The sequence below is a fragment of the Aedes albopictus genome, chromosome 1 (genome assembly GCF_035046485.1).
Source record: "Aedes albopictus strain Foshan chromosome 1, AalbF5, whole genome shotgun sequence".
Classification (NCBI taxonomy): domain Eukaryota; kingdom Metazoa; phylum Arthropoda; class Insecta; order Diptera; family Culicidae; genus Aedes; species Aedes albopictus.
Window position 1 is genome coordinate 274,025,059 of NC_085136.1, and position 14,526 is coordinate 274,039,584.

A 14,526-nucleotide genomic window follows, 5' to 3' on the forward strand; every position below is an offset into this window, starting at 1 on the left:
ACATATGTTTATTTTTTTTTTCACTAGAACAAATGTTTCGCTGTGTAATCTTTAAAAGTCGTGGGACAGAACGCGTTAATTCAATTGTAAAGTCAAAATAAAGCTAGCTTTTGCTAACCCATTGTTTCCTATTCATTTCATTTCATCAGCAGACCCGAACGCCCAACGCACGACGTGGCCGACGTGCTGTTGTCCCTCAAACACGCCGTACTCAAGCAGAGCCCGGATCCGCAGCAACTGCCTCAACCATCGTCGCCGCCTGGCGCCTTTGCCCCGCCACAGGCCTCGCTCTCTTACACCGTCCACCCGCAGATGCTCCTGTCGCCATCGGTTGGCCATCACAATCACACCAATTCGCACTACAGTCAAGCTCAATCTCAGAGTGGATCAGGATATCCCTCGAACTACTACGAAACGTCTTGTGCACAACACTCAACGCCAATCTATCCGAGCATGAGCGTCAACGTCAGCATGAACATGACCATGCACGGATACGGAGCCACGGCGGATGGGACCATGCCCATGCAGTGCTCCCAGATGCAGTGGGGACCGCATACGGCGGGCGCATCCTCGGTGAACGTGCTCTACCCGCCGCTGCTCAGTCCGGTTCCGTACCCGGCCGGTGCTACCTACTCGTTCACCGCGGACTTTAGGCCACAAAACCAAACGCAGAATCACCTATCGCCACTGCTGGACTCTTCCAATCCGGGTAGGAGTGAGTAACAAATGTATTATCTTGAAATATCTTTGAATTCTTTAGTATTTTCTTTTATTCACAAAATTGTCCATCGTACACCGATTTGGGGGTCTATTTGAAAATTGGATGGTTGGCCAGCTGCCCACCCACAGTGCTCGCATCGCTTTTGTTTGAGTTTGACGTTTTCTCACTACCGCCACCTAGTTGATGGTTGGCCAAACTCAGTCTTTGTAGCATTTTCGTGACTATGATTTGAATCGAAAAATGATCGAAGTTTTACGTGTGTTTGTCTGTGCTTTAACACATTCATTGCTAATCCAAAAATTATTGAATATGATCATCTTCTCCTTCCTGCATTTTTTCAGCCGGAAAGGCATCTAGCTTACAGTCGCATCATCAGAAGTCGTACTACCAGCCAACGGCGGCCGACTACTCTCCGCCAAAGAGTCCCTCAGAGTACGAACAAAGCGACTTTCAGCTCAAGATGAAAACGGAAAAATCCCTTGGAATCACCTTCGAAGAGGAGGACGGCAGCGGAAGCGATGGCCAAGCTGGGGACAACAAGCCAAATCTGTGTCGTCTTTGCGGGAAAACTTACGCCCGACCGAGCACGCTCAAAACGCACCTGCGAACGCACTCCGGAGAACGGCCGTATCGGTGTTCCGATTGCAGCAAAAGCTTCAGCCAAGCGGCCAATCTGGCCGCCCACATTCGAACGCATACTGGACAGAAACCTTTCCGGTGTCCGATTTGCGACAGGAGGTTCTCGCAAAGTTCGAGCGTGACGACTCACATGCGAACGCACTCCGGCGAGCGGCCCTATCGCTGCCGGGCTTGCAAGAAGGCGTTCAGTGACAGTTCTACGCTGACGAAGCATCTGAGGATTCACAGCGGGGAAAAACCTTACCAGTGTAAGCTGTGTCTGTTGAGGTGAGAATAATCACTAAAAATACTCTAGATTTAGCTTGTAAATGTTCCCCCATCTCCATTTCCATAGGTTCTCCCAGTCGGGCAACCTTAACCGGCACATGCGCGTCCATGGAACGAACGGTCAGGCTCTCATGACATGACAGCAGAAACAAACGCAGCAACCACCCCCACCTCATCCGCCGGGGTCGTACCTCTCGCACCCGCACCCCTACGGATCACCCCAGAATGCGTTCCACCACTACCACAGGCGCACGGCGTCTACGCTGATGGCGGCTCCCACGGCGGCCGCATCGACTTGTATTGGCGTACCGTCGTCGTCGTCCGTTGGCTCGGCATCGTCGTCCACCATGGGAACCGCTGGCAGCACCAGCAGCAGTACTGCGGCTGCGGCATCCTCCTACGAAGCCACCATGCCGTTCTCACCAGTTGGAACCGCGGCGGGAAGCAGCTCCTACAATAGCTTTAACTTTAAACCGTTCCCACCGCCACCTCCGCCGCACCCTCACCACCACCATCATCAGTTGTCCTACTTTGAAGAGTACCATCACTATCAACAGCAGCGCAACAAATACGACGATATTAGTCTCTTTAGGAACAACTTTGTAAATTTATTCTAAGAGAGAACTTTGCATCACACATTTCTACACAACAATTGCAAAAAAAAGTTTCTCAAACAAGGTGTATTAGGTGTCACGCAGCATATCTGTCTGTCTGTCGTATCAATTGTTTCCATTCTAGTCACAGCGTTTTCTTACGGACACAGAAAAACAGCAGAGGAATCAAAACAGCCAATCAACGAGCAAAGCGGTTATCAATTAGAATGCATATTGGTAGCATATTTTTAGCAGAATACTTCTCTAACTGTTGTATACTGTATGTTCCAACAACTGTTTGTAGATTGTATGCGCGAAGGAAAAGATGGAGGTCTTTGTGTGATTCTTAAGCTAAATCAAGTGGAAAATAAAGGCACTGATGTTCAAGTAATCCGAGAAGCGTGTGTTTAGTTTAAAACAATCCCTAATGAGCATGGGTGAAACCTAGCATGGAACCACACTGCCCATGATCGCATAGGCGACGTAACCACCATTGACAATGTCAGCATTTACAAGCTGATACCCGAGCAAAGTCCAACAACAAAATTACAGCAAATCGAAAACATGATTTGTATTCAGCAACAAATTGATATCACATTTTTATATCATTTTATATTTACTTAATTTGATTTCTAATTTTGCGCTTACGTCAACTATGCGAATATGGGCAGCACAGTCAATCAGTAGGTACTATTTGAGCGATGACTAATATGGAACTGTAAAAAAAAATAACTTTTTGTTTTTGTAACATCTTGATTTAGGCACAGAGAACAGACATCCAAGTCCAGTTCCGAAACTGTGTAAGGAATTTAACGGCCATTTGAAATCGGCAACACAAGTGGCAATAGCGGGGCGCTGCAATCGGTTAATTTCCCATACTAATTTAATTCACCACTTGAAATGTTTCAATTCACCACTGACTGTGGCAATATGGTGTTTGGTGGCGTTAGTGTTGTCATCGTGTATTGGTTTGCAACCTTACTCAAGTAAAGATTCAAATCCTTACACAACTTTCCGAATGAAATTTGTTCTAGCCTGGATGTCTGTTCTCTGTGATTTAGGTTAATTTGAAAACATTAGATTGATTGATTGTTGGCCTTGAGTCTCCTCCCTTTGGGGGCAATACACAAATTATGTCACCCAAAAATCGACTATTTTCAACACCCTTCCCCCCCTCCCCCCTATGTCACACTTTTTGTATAGGACCTCAATATTTTTTGTAAGGGTCGTCACGCTCTGCAAGCTCCCCCCCCCCCCCCCTTCCCCCCTAAAAGCGTGACGTAAATTGTGTACGGTCCCTGTAAATGACTCAGACATGATTGGCGAAAATCGTCTCTCATCGCTGGGCGCGGATGTAAAACCATTCGGCGCACCAGGACTGGAGAGATGACACTAATGCTGAAGAAGGGGACGGCCAAGAAACAAGGTACTGGGCGAAAAAGTGCAGGTGGGAGCCCTAACGGCGGAGGCGACTCTCCAGTGTAAAAGCGTAAACGAGATCACCGACGCAGAGGAGCTCGTAGCCGCACTTAAGCAGCACGAGACAGAGGTAGCAAGAACAAGTACCGATCGCCACGATCAAGTTCCCAGTGGACTAACCCCAAATCAAGGTGCCAGGCGAGCCGTGTTGAGGAATGAATGATCGAGGAGATGCAAAAAATGCTCGGAGCGAAGCCGGTGCGGTGGGGTACCTGTGGCAACCCCCCCCCCCCCCCACAATATTTCGTCCCTTACCGCGTTAATACATCTTGTAGGTAGCAGAGAAACACGTGTTACGAACTAACTTGGTTTATTACGGCGAAATTACAATTAACTTGACGGTTGGTTTTGAACTAACAGCCTGGGTGAAAAGCCACATATTTATCCCACCAGTTGTTTATTCGGTTGCCGTGGTTACCATTCCGATGATGATGATGACCACGACGCATGCGTGGTTGATTCGGACTATCAACAAAAATCGAGATGGGCTCACTGCGATGGAGGTGGCTGCGCAGCAGCTTGACTCCATGACTCCATTATTGACTTTGCGTCCTCGAAGTCCAGCAGGGTCCTCAAGTAGACCCTGCTGAGACTTAGAAAGTCAATGACGACAGCCAAGCAAGACCATGAGAAACAATGATGGCTTTGCTTTCGCGGATAGCCCAAAGAGTGAGGCGAATGCGACTGCTCACAGCAGAAGCGTGTGAGACAGCCGTCTGGTGAAGAGCTACCAGGCGGCACCCGCAAGGCTATAGGCAGATGTTAACACTAAAAGCCGGCAGCAATGCCGGTAAGTCGGACCCCAGCCAAGCGTCCCGGAAAGCTGGGAAGGGTGGGCCTGAATAGAGCGGCCCGTCTCGGAGTGAAAGGTACAGGGGATTGAGACCATTGTTAGGTCTTCTGCAACCACAAATTTGGGCAGATCAGGGAAGCACCCGAATTGACCAAAAGTTCAGCGGAAGAGAAAGAAATAGAAACTGGAGGTGCAGGAGCGTAGAATCACCAAACCTAGCAGGTGTGGGAGGGTAGGTGCCAAGCGCGAGAAGGGCGACGCGCTCGTCATGAAGCCCGAACAGTCTAAGCACGCGGAAGTCTTGAAGGCGATGAGGAGCGACGCCAAGCTCGTGGATTTGGGAGCCGACGTGCTTAGTATTGGATGTAATCGCACGGGTGAAATGATCCTCGAGATTAAGCGCGATAATAAACGTAATGGCGTCGCCTACTAAAGTCAGGCAGAAGAGGTCCTTGGCAAGGGGTGTCGAGGTGACGGGCTCTTACAGCGGAGGCGAGTCTGGAGGTGAAGAACCTAGATAAGATCTCTCGATTAACGGCTACGCAGTCTTGGGATTTAAAAAACGAGTTGTTTTATTCACCCGACGTTTCGACACGGGGATAGTGTCTTCCTCAGGGGGAAAATATCCCCGTGTCGAAACGTCGGGTGAATAAAACAACTCGTTTTTTAAATCCCAAGACTGCGTAGCCGTTAATCGAGAGATTCAACCATACAGTCGTATTTCAATAGCTAGATAAGATCACTGATGCGGAAGAGCTCGTCACGGTACTGCGGTAACAGTGTGTGATGCAGGTGGCCACCGCAGCCGTTCAGCTACGGAAGGGCCCGGCAGGGACACAGTTAGCCTTGGTGCAGCTACCTGTGGCGGATGCAAATAAGTTCGATATACAAGGGAAGTTCAAAGTGTGCCAACTGACCTTGCTAGAACCACCTTGTCTGGAACCAAGACACAAGTCATGGTACTGAAAACATGACAGGAACAAGCTAATCATGGATATAACAACTTAAAAAAAAACATTTTAGCTAGTTTTTCAAATACCATAACTTAAGAACTAGTATACCGTCGATGGGGGTGACAATGGGACTGGGGGGTGAGATTGGGTCAAAACGGAGAAACATAAAATTTGAAATAGCTCATCAACTATCGCTAATTTATGTTGAAAACATTATATTATTTCAAAGAGGAGATGTTTTTACACGTCATGATGCCGAATAAGATATTTAGCAATAATTGTTTTTTGTTAAATTTGTGGCTAAACTTATATAATGAAACTACTAGTAAATCATTCTGAAAAAAATTCTTCTTCGTAATGTTTCACACAAGTACCTAACCATAAATTTTCTTAAAAGTGATTAGCTGTAGGTATTACCTAGTTGATGCATCGAAAAAAGCGGGCTGTCACTGCTCTTTTTATTTAAAAATTCAATATTTTCGACCCTATGTCAAAATATTAAGAATGGGGGTGAGATTGGGTCAAGCAAGTTATTGAGTGCACATAATCTTAACTAAAAATTCAACTTGTTATACAGTCTCCGTTTGACATTAGAGTGGTGCAATGTTTACTTCATAAAAGCACTTTTTTTCGAAAATATGTCGAAGAAGTGTCAAGCGAGTGTGTTCCTACGTTTAGTGCCTAAAATTATTTATAACAATAAACCCATGCGTTTGGACGGCTCCTCTAATCATTAGCTAATCTTTAGTGTACTGCAATATCGTAAGCTTACAAAATAGACTTAATAGCGTTCTTTTTCTCCACTTATTTTTGAAATTTTAAGGAAATATCGTGAAACTACCAGACGGTAGTGGGATCCAAGAAATACAGGGGCTATAAAACCGGTGACATAGCACAATGTCGGAAAGTTTTTTTTTGGTTTTTATTTCTGTGTATTTTAACTAATGCTAACTACATTTCAATGTCGGAAAGCAAACGAGATGCGACATACGTGATTGCATTTTGAGTATTTAACTTGAACTTTATGAATTAAGAGTGGCATATAAAGATCATTCATAAAATACATAAAAATACTAAAGAACGAAAAATAAGTCTACCGTTGTACTAGGACTCATACAAAATTTATAAAAAAAAATCCTTTAAATATTATTGCGGGAGAGGGTCTAATAATGTGAAATTCTGTGTAACAAAACATTTGAACGACCCTCTATCTTGAGATGAAGTGATTTGCTTCGGCAATACAGGGGCCAATGACCATGTACATAAGAGTTTATAACGGAGGGTTTGGATAAACATTTATTATGCAGTATACTAAAAATATCATGTTTTTTTTTTCGATCAATCTTTCAATGCGCCCCTCCCTCCTCTCATGGAAGTTGAAACTTTAAATAAGGATGATTATGGCACAGACAAACAGACGTAACACTTGGAACATTTTTCGATTTAAATCATAGTCACGGAAACATATTCGCCCAATGCTAAAATGACTAAGTTTGGCCGACCATCAACTAGGTGGCAGTAGTGAGCAAACGTCAAACTCGAACAAAAACGATGTGAGCGCCACAGGTGGGTAGTTGGCCAACTATCTAATTTTGAAAAAGATCGTTAAATCGAAGTACGATGGGAATTATCAGAGTGTTACGTCTGTTTGTCTGTGATTATGGTATCTAAAAATAGTGATACAACATACAAACTAAAGAATACAAACGTTATTTTATCAAATTTCAACCATATTTTGATTGTATTAGCCCTTTTAGGTGGATTAATCATCTTTTAAAATTATCTAAGCTTTTATTCGTCATGGTTACATTGTACTTTAAGTAGGTTTACTAGATCTGATCAATACAATAAACTTATATTCTCAGATAGGCGATTTCGAATACTTTGACCCATTCTCACCCCCTCTAAGGGGTGAGATTGGGTCAATTTTCAATCATTTGTAGTTTAGTAAGCAATTCATATAATGTGATACTTTCTTGCTAAACTATCATTACCACAAAGAAGAGTATGCATACCAAATAAAAAGTTATTCCGACTTCAACTGCATTTGTTATTTAACAAACAATCTTTGAGTATGCTTTTTTGACCCATTCTCACCCCCAACGACGGTACCTAATTCAAATGCATCGTTTTATGATCATCGTGAAAATTTTTCCCTGACCATCAACAAAATTCCCTGACTTTCCCTGACTTTCCAGGCCCAAAAATAAATTCCCTGACATTCCCTGACTTTCCAGGTTTTTTCAGGTAGTCGACACCCCGTTAATCGATGCCAATTTAGGTTATGATTATCCTACCAAAATTTGAGCTCAATCGGATCAAATTTGACTGAGCACACGCCCTTTAAAGTTTGTATGGGAATTACTATGGAGAAGTCAAACTTTTATTTCCAAAAGTTGAAACTTTTTTCCATGTTGCCTTACAAATGAAACCGATGCGGATTCATATAGCTTACATTGCCATCTTTCAAATTGCCGAAGACACCAGACACGTAAAACCTACAGGAAAATTGTTATTAAATAAAATGTAACTTTAAATCTTTTCAAATGATGTTTCTCTTAGCTTTATGGGAACACTGCGCGAGAAAATTCTGTCTAGTAGGCCAAAGGATTTTTTTTTGCAATTACAAAGTGTCAACATGAGAAAACAACAATGCGCAGTAGCAGCACCGACACCAATAAATAGAAACTGTTTTGGCAATTGTTCCATAAGCGCAGTTTCGAGTTCGAAAGGAATCGCTCAAGAAACTTCTTGAGTGATTCCTGGCAGAAACTTTCTTCGGTGACTGCCATTTGAACTGTCATTCCTTCGCTACTGCGTACTGCGATCGAAGAAAAACCGGTTTCTTGAGCGATTCAGGCAAGGAATTTCCCATGCATCAAGATAGGCTGAGAAATTCCTTCTGAACTGCAAACAGTGCTATACTTATGAACCTTTCTTTCACTGTGATTTCTTGAGAGGCCGATCGTGAATCATAAAAGGACTAAAATGCATTCCCCTCTTTCATAGACTGTTGGGTGCTGTTGGTCAAATGCTTTGATAATTATCGCTTAGTCCCATGGATATAGATTAGTATCAGTTCGTATGTAGATGAAGATTCCTTCAGACTATGACATTGTGTTATTCAAATTCTCGTTAAAAATGCACGAATTTGAATTGTCTAGCATGTTTGTTAAGATCCGGACCGGAATCGATTACGAAGCAAATAATAATTTCAATAGGTATTTAAACGATACCTAATGACTTGACGACCACAATCCTGGTGAAGGATTGAAATGTGTTCGGCTATGAGACGTTGATAGTAAGTAAGATGCTTTTCCGTCTTGGCCCTATCCTATGAAGTCGGGTCAGAGAATATGGAAGTGGAAGAGTGTCCCTTTAGTCAGTATGTCTCTGGCCTATTTTCCCAGCCCAGGCTTTCTTTACAACCCAACCAACAATTAAAGGCACTGTCCTCGCTGATACTCCACACCATTGCCTTTCCATTTTGACATTTGCATTGAACATGTTCCGTTGGCCTACTAGACAGAATTCCCTCGCGCAGTGTTCTCATAAAGCCAAGAGAAACATCATTTGAAAAGATTTAAAGTTACATTTTATTTAATAACAATTTTCCTGTAGGTTTTACGTGTCTGGTGTCTTCGGCAATTTGAAAGATGACAATGGCCCGTATGAATAAAAAGTAGTAATCCACAGTTTACTACATTTTTGTAGTAAATACTACAATTTTTGATATGAATAAAAGTAAACAGTGCATTTACTACACTACAAGTTTCGAACTTACTACTTTTGTGGAACATGTTCCACAATCTGTATGAATAAAAGTAGTATTTACTACAAGAAATTTGTAGTCTGCTCCTGAGGTTGCTACAAAGCTTGTGATGCGTGTATCTGAAATCACAACTTGTGTTAGCAATTCTTTTTTGGCGGTAATGATTTTTTGTTTATCAAAAAGAGTAATCTTTGAGAATGTTTAGATGCAAGTTTCGACAGACATTAACTTCCGGAAACCGATACAAGCACCATCAAGTTCCCAGCAAAACACGCTGCATTACCACCGCGGTCTTGTGGGGATGATTTTAAAGCAATCTTGCCCAGATGGGGTGGCATGATGATGTTGCACTTGTAATGTATTTTATTGGAAAATAGTGCCTTTTGCAGCGGTTTTTTTTTTTATGATCGTTGATGCTACTGACGGAGTATTCTGGATGTGAGGCCTGGGACGCAGCGGCGACCGTGAGTGCATGCCGATACGCATGGCGCATTTGAGATAAATTTCTACCCTGCTGAGGTGCCCTCACGATCACCGCGGCGTCGTGTACAACGAATGTGGAGTACTCTTTTAGTACTGTTATCTTAAATGGAAGCTGCTGCGAAAATCACTATTTTTCAACCATATTTTGTCCTGGATTGCCTAATGGTGGTGGAAGAGCAATCGAGAGCCCACAACCAAAACAAAAACAAATAATGTAGTAAATACTACATCGAAATTTTCGAAAGTAGTATCTACTACAATGTTCGAAAAATGGTTTTATTCATACCAAAGCTACTACTTTGGGGTGGATCATATTTCAAAGTAGTAACTACAAAGCACGAGTAGTTACTACTTTTTATTCATACGGGCCAATGTAAGCTATATGAATCCGCATCGGTTTCATTTGTAAGGCAACATGGAAAAAAGTTTCAATTTGTGGAAATAAAAGTTTGACTTCTCCATAGTAATTCCCATACAAACTTTAAAGGGCGTGTGCTCAGTCAAATTTGATCCGATTGAGCTCAAATTTTGGTTGGATAACCATAACCTAAATTGGCATCGATTAAGCCTAGGGGAGCGAAAATTTCAAAATTTGCATCGGTCTACTGTGTAGGCGATGCGGCGTCGAAGGCCATAAGGCGCAATCCTACACAAGTTCACGTATTTGATTTGTTCCGGGAAATCCGCGAACAAAATGCACCCAACGGGTGGTCCACGGTGCCCGGGGGGAGTGGGGGACGGATAAGGCCATCATAGCGGACGCATACCGAGTACCCACCGGCAACGGCAATTGGGTCGCGGATGGATTCGAAAATTGCGACGATATGGACAACGGGTAAATACCCCGTCTCGAAGTTGGTGTCTACTACCTCCGAGGGCCTCGTGTTCGTCTAAGTGAACGAGATATTTTTCTGTAGCTGTTAAGTGCCTCCGCGGTGGTCGATCGAGTACTTTACGCATATGCTGGACTGTATGACGACCGTGTTGACAGGGTGAAGGCCGGTGGTATTAGCGGGTGACTTCAATGTCTGGGCCGTGGAATGGGGAAGTCGTTTTACGAACCAGCGGGGTCAGATCAGCACTGGCTATGCTAGATGATTGAAGTTCTTTTCCCCGAGTGACGTTTCTCCGAACATTAGTTACCCGAATAGCGCGTTTCCCTGAAATTACATTATTGTTCGAAATGATCACTTGCCGCAAAGTTTTCATTATCCTGAGGACCAGGTTATTCAAAAAGTTACTTACTTACTTTCAGTCCTGGGCAACAACGGTGGTGCAGAGGGCTGAATTGAAAGATTTCCATCCTGGGCGGTTGCCAGCCATCGCCTTGACCTGTGGCCAGGTGAAATTTCTGTCGACTTGCTTGATTTCGTTGTTGAGGCTGCGCCGTCATATAGCCGAGGCGGTAAACGCACGGGTATTCAGCATGACCATGCTGAGGGTGACGGGTTCGATTCCCGGTCGGTCCAGGATCTTTTCGCAAAGAAAATTTCCTTGACTTCCTTGGGCATAGAGTATCTTCGTGCCTGTCACACGATATACACATGCAAAATGGTCATTGGCAGAGGAAGCTCTCAGTTCGTGCGGCTAGGGTCACCAAGCTCTTAGTCGCATCGTGCTGAGGAGCACGAGTTCGATTCCCGCCGCAGCTGTCAGGAAAAGTTTTCGGCTGTGCCACTGGGTGTTGCATGCTAGTCCGTTGTCTAGTGTCGTGCTTCCTTCAAAGAGCGAGAAGCTCACTGGAAGCATTGAACGTGTCCGTGTCTAATAACTGTGGAAGTGCTTATAGAACACTAAGCTGAGAAGCAGGCTTTGTCCCAGTGAGGACATTACGCCAAGAAGAGGAGAGGAGGAGGAGGCTGCGCCGCCATGAGCCTCTGGGTCTGCCTCTGCTGCGATGTCCTGCTGGGTTCCAATCTAAAGATTTCTTTCGTTTCCGCTGCGTAGAGTGTGGGCGACCCACCTCCACTTTCACTCCCGAATTTCTGTCGCTATCGGCTTTGGATGACATCGACGATGGAGCTCCACGTTGGAGATCCAATTGTGAGGCCACCATGTTCGAATTATATACCGCAGGCATCTACTGATGAAGACTTGCAGCCGTTGCGTGTTCTTCACTGATACACACCAGGTTTCACTGGCGTAAAGCAGCACATATTTCACGTTCGAATTAAAAATTCGAATTTTGGTGCGTCGACTGATCTGGTTGTTTTCCCATACATTACTTAAACCTATGTCGCTATTGGTGCCACTATCGGCCGCCATTTGGCTACCAAGATATTGGAAGCTTTGAACATTCTCCACTGATTGCCCAGCTACCGTAAAGCTGGAAGAGTTGACCGTGTTTACATCCAACGATTTGGTCTTGTTGACGTTGATGGTAAGACCTGCAGCTGAGAAGCGATTGGCAAGATTATCGAGCATGCTCTGCATATCAGAGCGCCATTGAGCTAGGAGAGCAACGTCATCAGCCAATTCGAAGTCATTCAGGTGCTCCATGAGAATGGGTTGCCACAGAAATCCACGATTTGGTTCACGGTCAATCGCACCAACCAGGATCTTGTCGATTACGATGAGGAATAGTAGCGGTGATAGTATACATCGTTGCCTCACTGTTCAAAAAGTTACCCGATCATAATTTGGCAAGTCGTTAGGGTCAATTTGGTTCTAGAAAGAACGAGCAGCAGTGGAAAGGAGTCAGCAACGTTTCAGCAGATTTGAGGAGCACACGCTAAGAAAAAGTTACTCTAAAATGAGTAAGATTTACACAAAACTGAGCTTAACTGGAACAGCTTAAAAAATGAGTAAATTGCCTGTCCAGCGATAGCGCTGGCCCAAGGGCAAAAATCCAAACAGTTTAAGCCGTATAATATTCACCATATCGGCAAGAATATTATACAACTTAAACTGATGAGATTTTCGCACTTGGGCCAGCCCTATCGCTGGAAATAAAATTTACTCATTTTTGAGTTGTCCCACTTTAGCTCCAAAATGAGTGAATTTTCTGATCGTGCAATATAACTAAGGGAACGTCCATAAATTACGTCACGCTTTGAGGGGGGAGGGGGGGTTCAGCAAAGTGTGACGGCCCATACAAAAATTTCAGAGGTCCCATACAAAAAGTGTGACATAGGGGGGAGGGGGGGTTGGAAATGGTCAATTTTTGCGTGACGTAATTTATGGACGCTCCCTAAGGGGGCCGTTCATAAACCACGTGGACTTCTTGGGGGGGGGGGGGGGTACAATCATGACCAATTTTCATTCGCATAATAGATGGTTCTTTTACGCTACAGTTCAAACTTCTGTGATGATATTGTTCGTGCAGTTGAAAATCGGAATTTTTGACACGCGAAAATCGATGTTTCTCCTAAACCGTGTGTCGGATGTACGTCGGGCACAGTGCGCTGGATAGAGGGCCAGGTCCGCTGTCCAGCGCACTACGTCCGACGTTAGCTTTCACGAACAGATTTTGAGAAAATTCGATTGTCGGGTGTGGGGAAACTTCGGGTTTCAACCGCGACGACAATAGTTATGAAAATTCATTAGCAGTTATGATACTTGTAGAGCAGTGGTTTTCAACCGGTGGGGAATTCCCCCCTAGGGGGGAATTTTGTCCCTCTAGGGGGGGAATTGTCCACCCAATAATATTATCTTATGTTTTTAAAGTGAAACATCAAGAAATCCCATTGCAATTTTTCATACAAACTTTAGAGGAACAAATCTGACAAACAAAGCATCGAGCCAAGCCGCACTTATTTTTCCTGGCTTTGCTCACTTGCAAAAAGAGGCAGCTTTTACAAATCGAGAGCATTTGTTTACGAATTTTCAAGATTGGTGCTCTTGAAAACGTGAGTAGGGGACCAAGTCGGCCATTGTGGCAGCCATGTTTGTATTCTTTGAAGTTTCTCCTTAACTAAACACCAAAGATACAATTTTCAACAATGCAATTTGTCAGTGTATTGATTGCTAAGCACTTGCTTCCAATACGTTGTTGAGAATATTCCAGATCAATTCCAGGATGAGCAAGTCGCGAAAGACCTCTTCGAACTAGTCCCAATGTATTCTAGGTTTTCATATCACGACACGGTGTCGCACCCCACATTTACAAATGATCTTCCCGCATAATCGCTAACTGTAAATGCAATGTTTCTTATACTGTAGATGACTATTAGTAATTGCCATTTAACTATTTCACAGACTATCCGAGATAACAGTAAGATAACCATTCCATGTACAGATTTGCCAGTTTGACAAATGGTAAGCCGCCAAATTACAGTATGAGGAATAGGCGGTTAAGATAGGTTACCATAAAAAATCGCCCGTTTTCTCGAACAAAATTTTCGCAATACAGTAGAGGATACGGTCAATATACTATCCAGTTTTTGTGGCAATCTACTGCATAGCAAATGGTTAGAGATCAGTTTAACAATAAATCTGGAAGAAAAACGGACAATGTATGTGTTATTATTGGTTTATGGTCTTCCATGGTATTTGAAGCTTATGGCATATGGTTGAGCTATATTTGAACCGTTTAAAAATAAAAAGATGGTTATGCATTATAATCAAAGTTTTTTTTTATTCACTAAATATTTCTCCTCGAATTCATCTCCAAAATGCTTAAACTATGTCGAAAGACCTTCACGCACCCTACCGAGCAGCGCAACCTGTGTCTCGGGTCATTCCGATCGGATGAGATGTCAAAGTCTGCTGGAATGCTCCGACTTGCGCGGTGTTCCATCTTAGACCCAGCAGCACCTACGGCGATTACAACCTTCCTCCGGTAGAAGCAGATTTTTAGTCTCAAACGACACACAATTTTCGCTCGC

General features: G+C 43.8%; 1 protein-coding gene across 6 annotated transcripts in view; it reads left to right on the forward strand.

The window, feature by feature from the left end:
* LOC109429302 (protein glass) overlaps positions 1-1,832 on the forward strand; it is a 55,283-nt gene extending 53,451 nt beyond the window's left edge. For 2 of the 6 annotated variants that reach the window (XM_029860261.2, XM_062846783.1), the window contains 3 exons: positions 150-715; positions 1,063-1,627; positions 1,695-1,832. In XM_029860261.2, the coding sequence (XP_029716121.1) occupies positions 150-715; positions 1,063-1,627; positions 1,695-1,767 (1,204 nt within the window). In that variant the 3' untranslated portion in view covers positions 1,768-1,832. Of the gene's footprint in view, positions 1-149; positions 716-1,062; positions 1,632-1,694 lie in introns of those variants that run through there. The other 4 variants (XM_029860263.2, XM_029860262.2, XM_029860264.2 and 1 more) reach the window with 4 other exon arrangements.
* Positions 1,833-14,526: the final 12,694 nt, after the last annotated feature.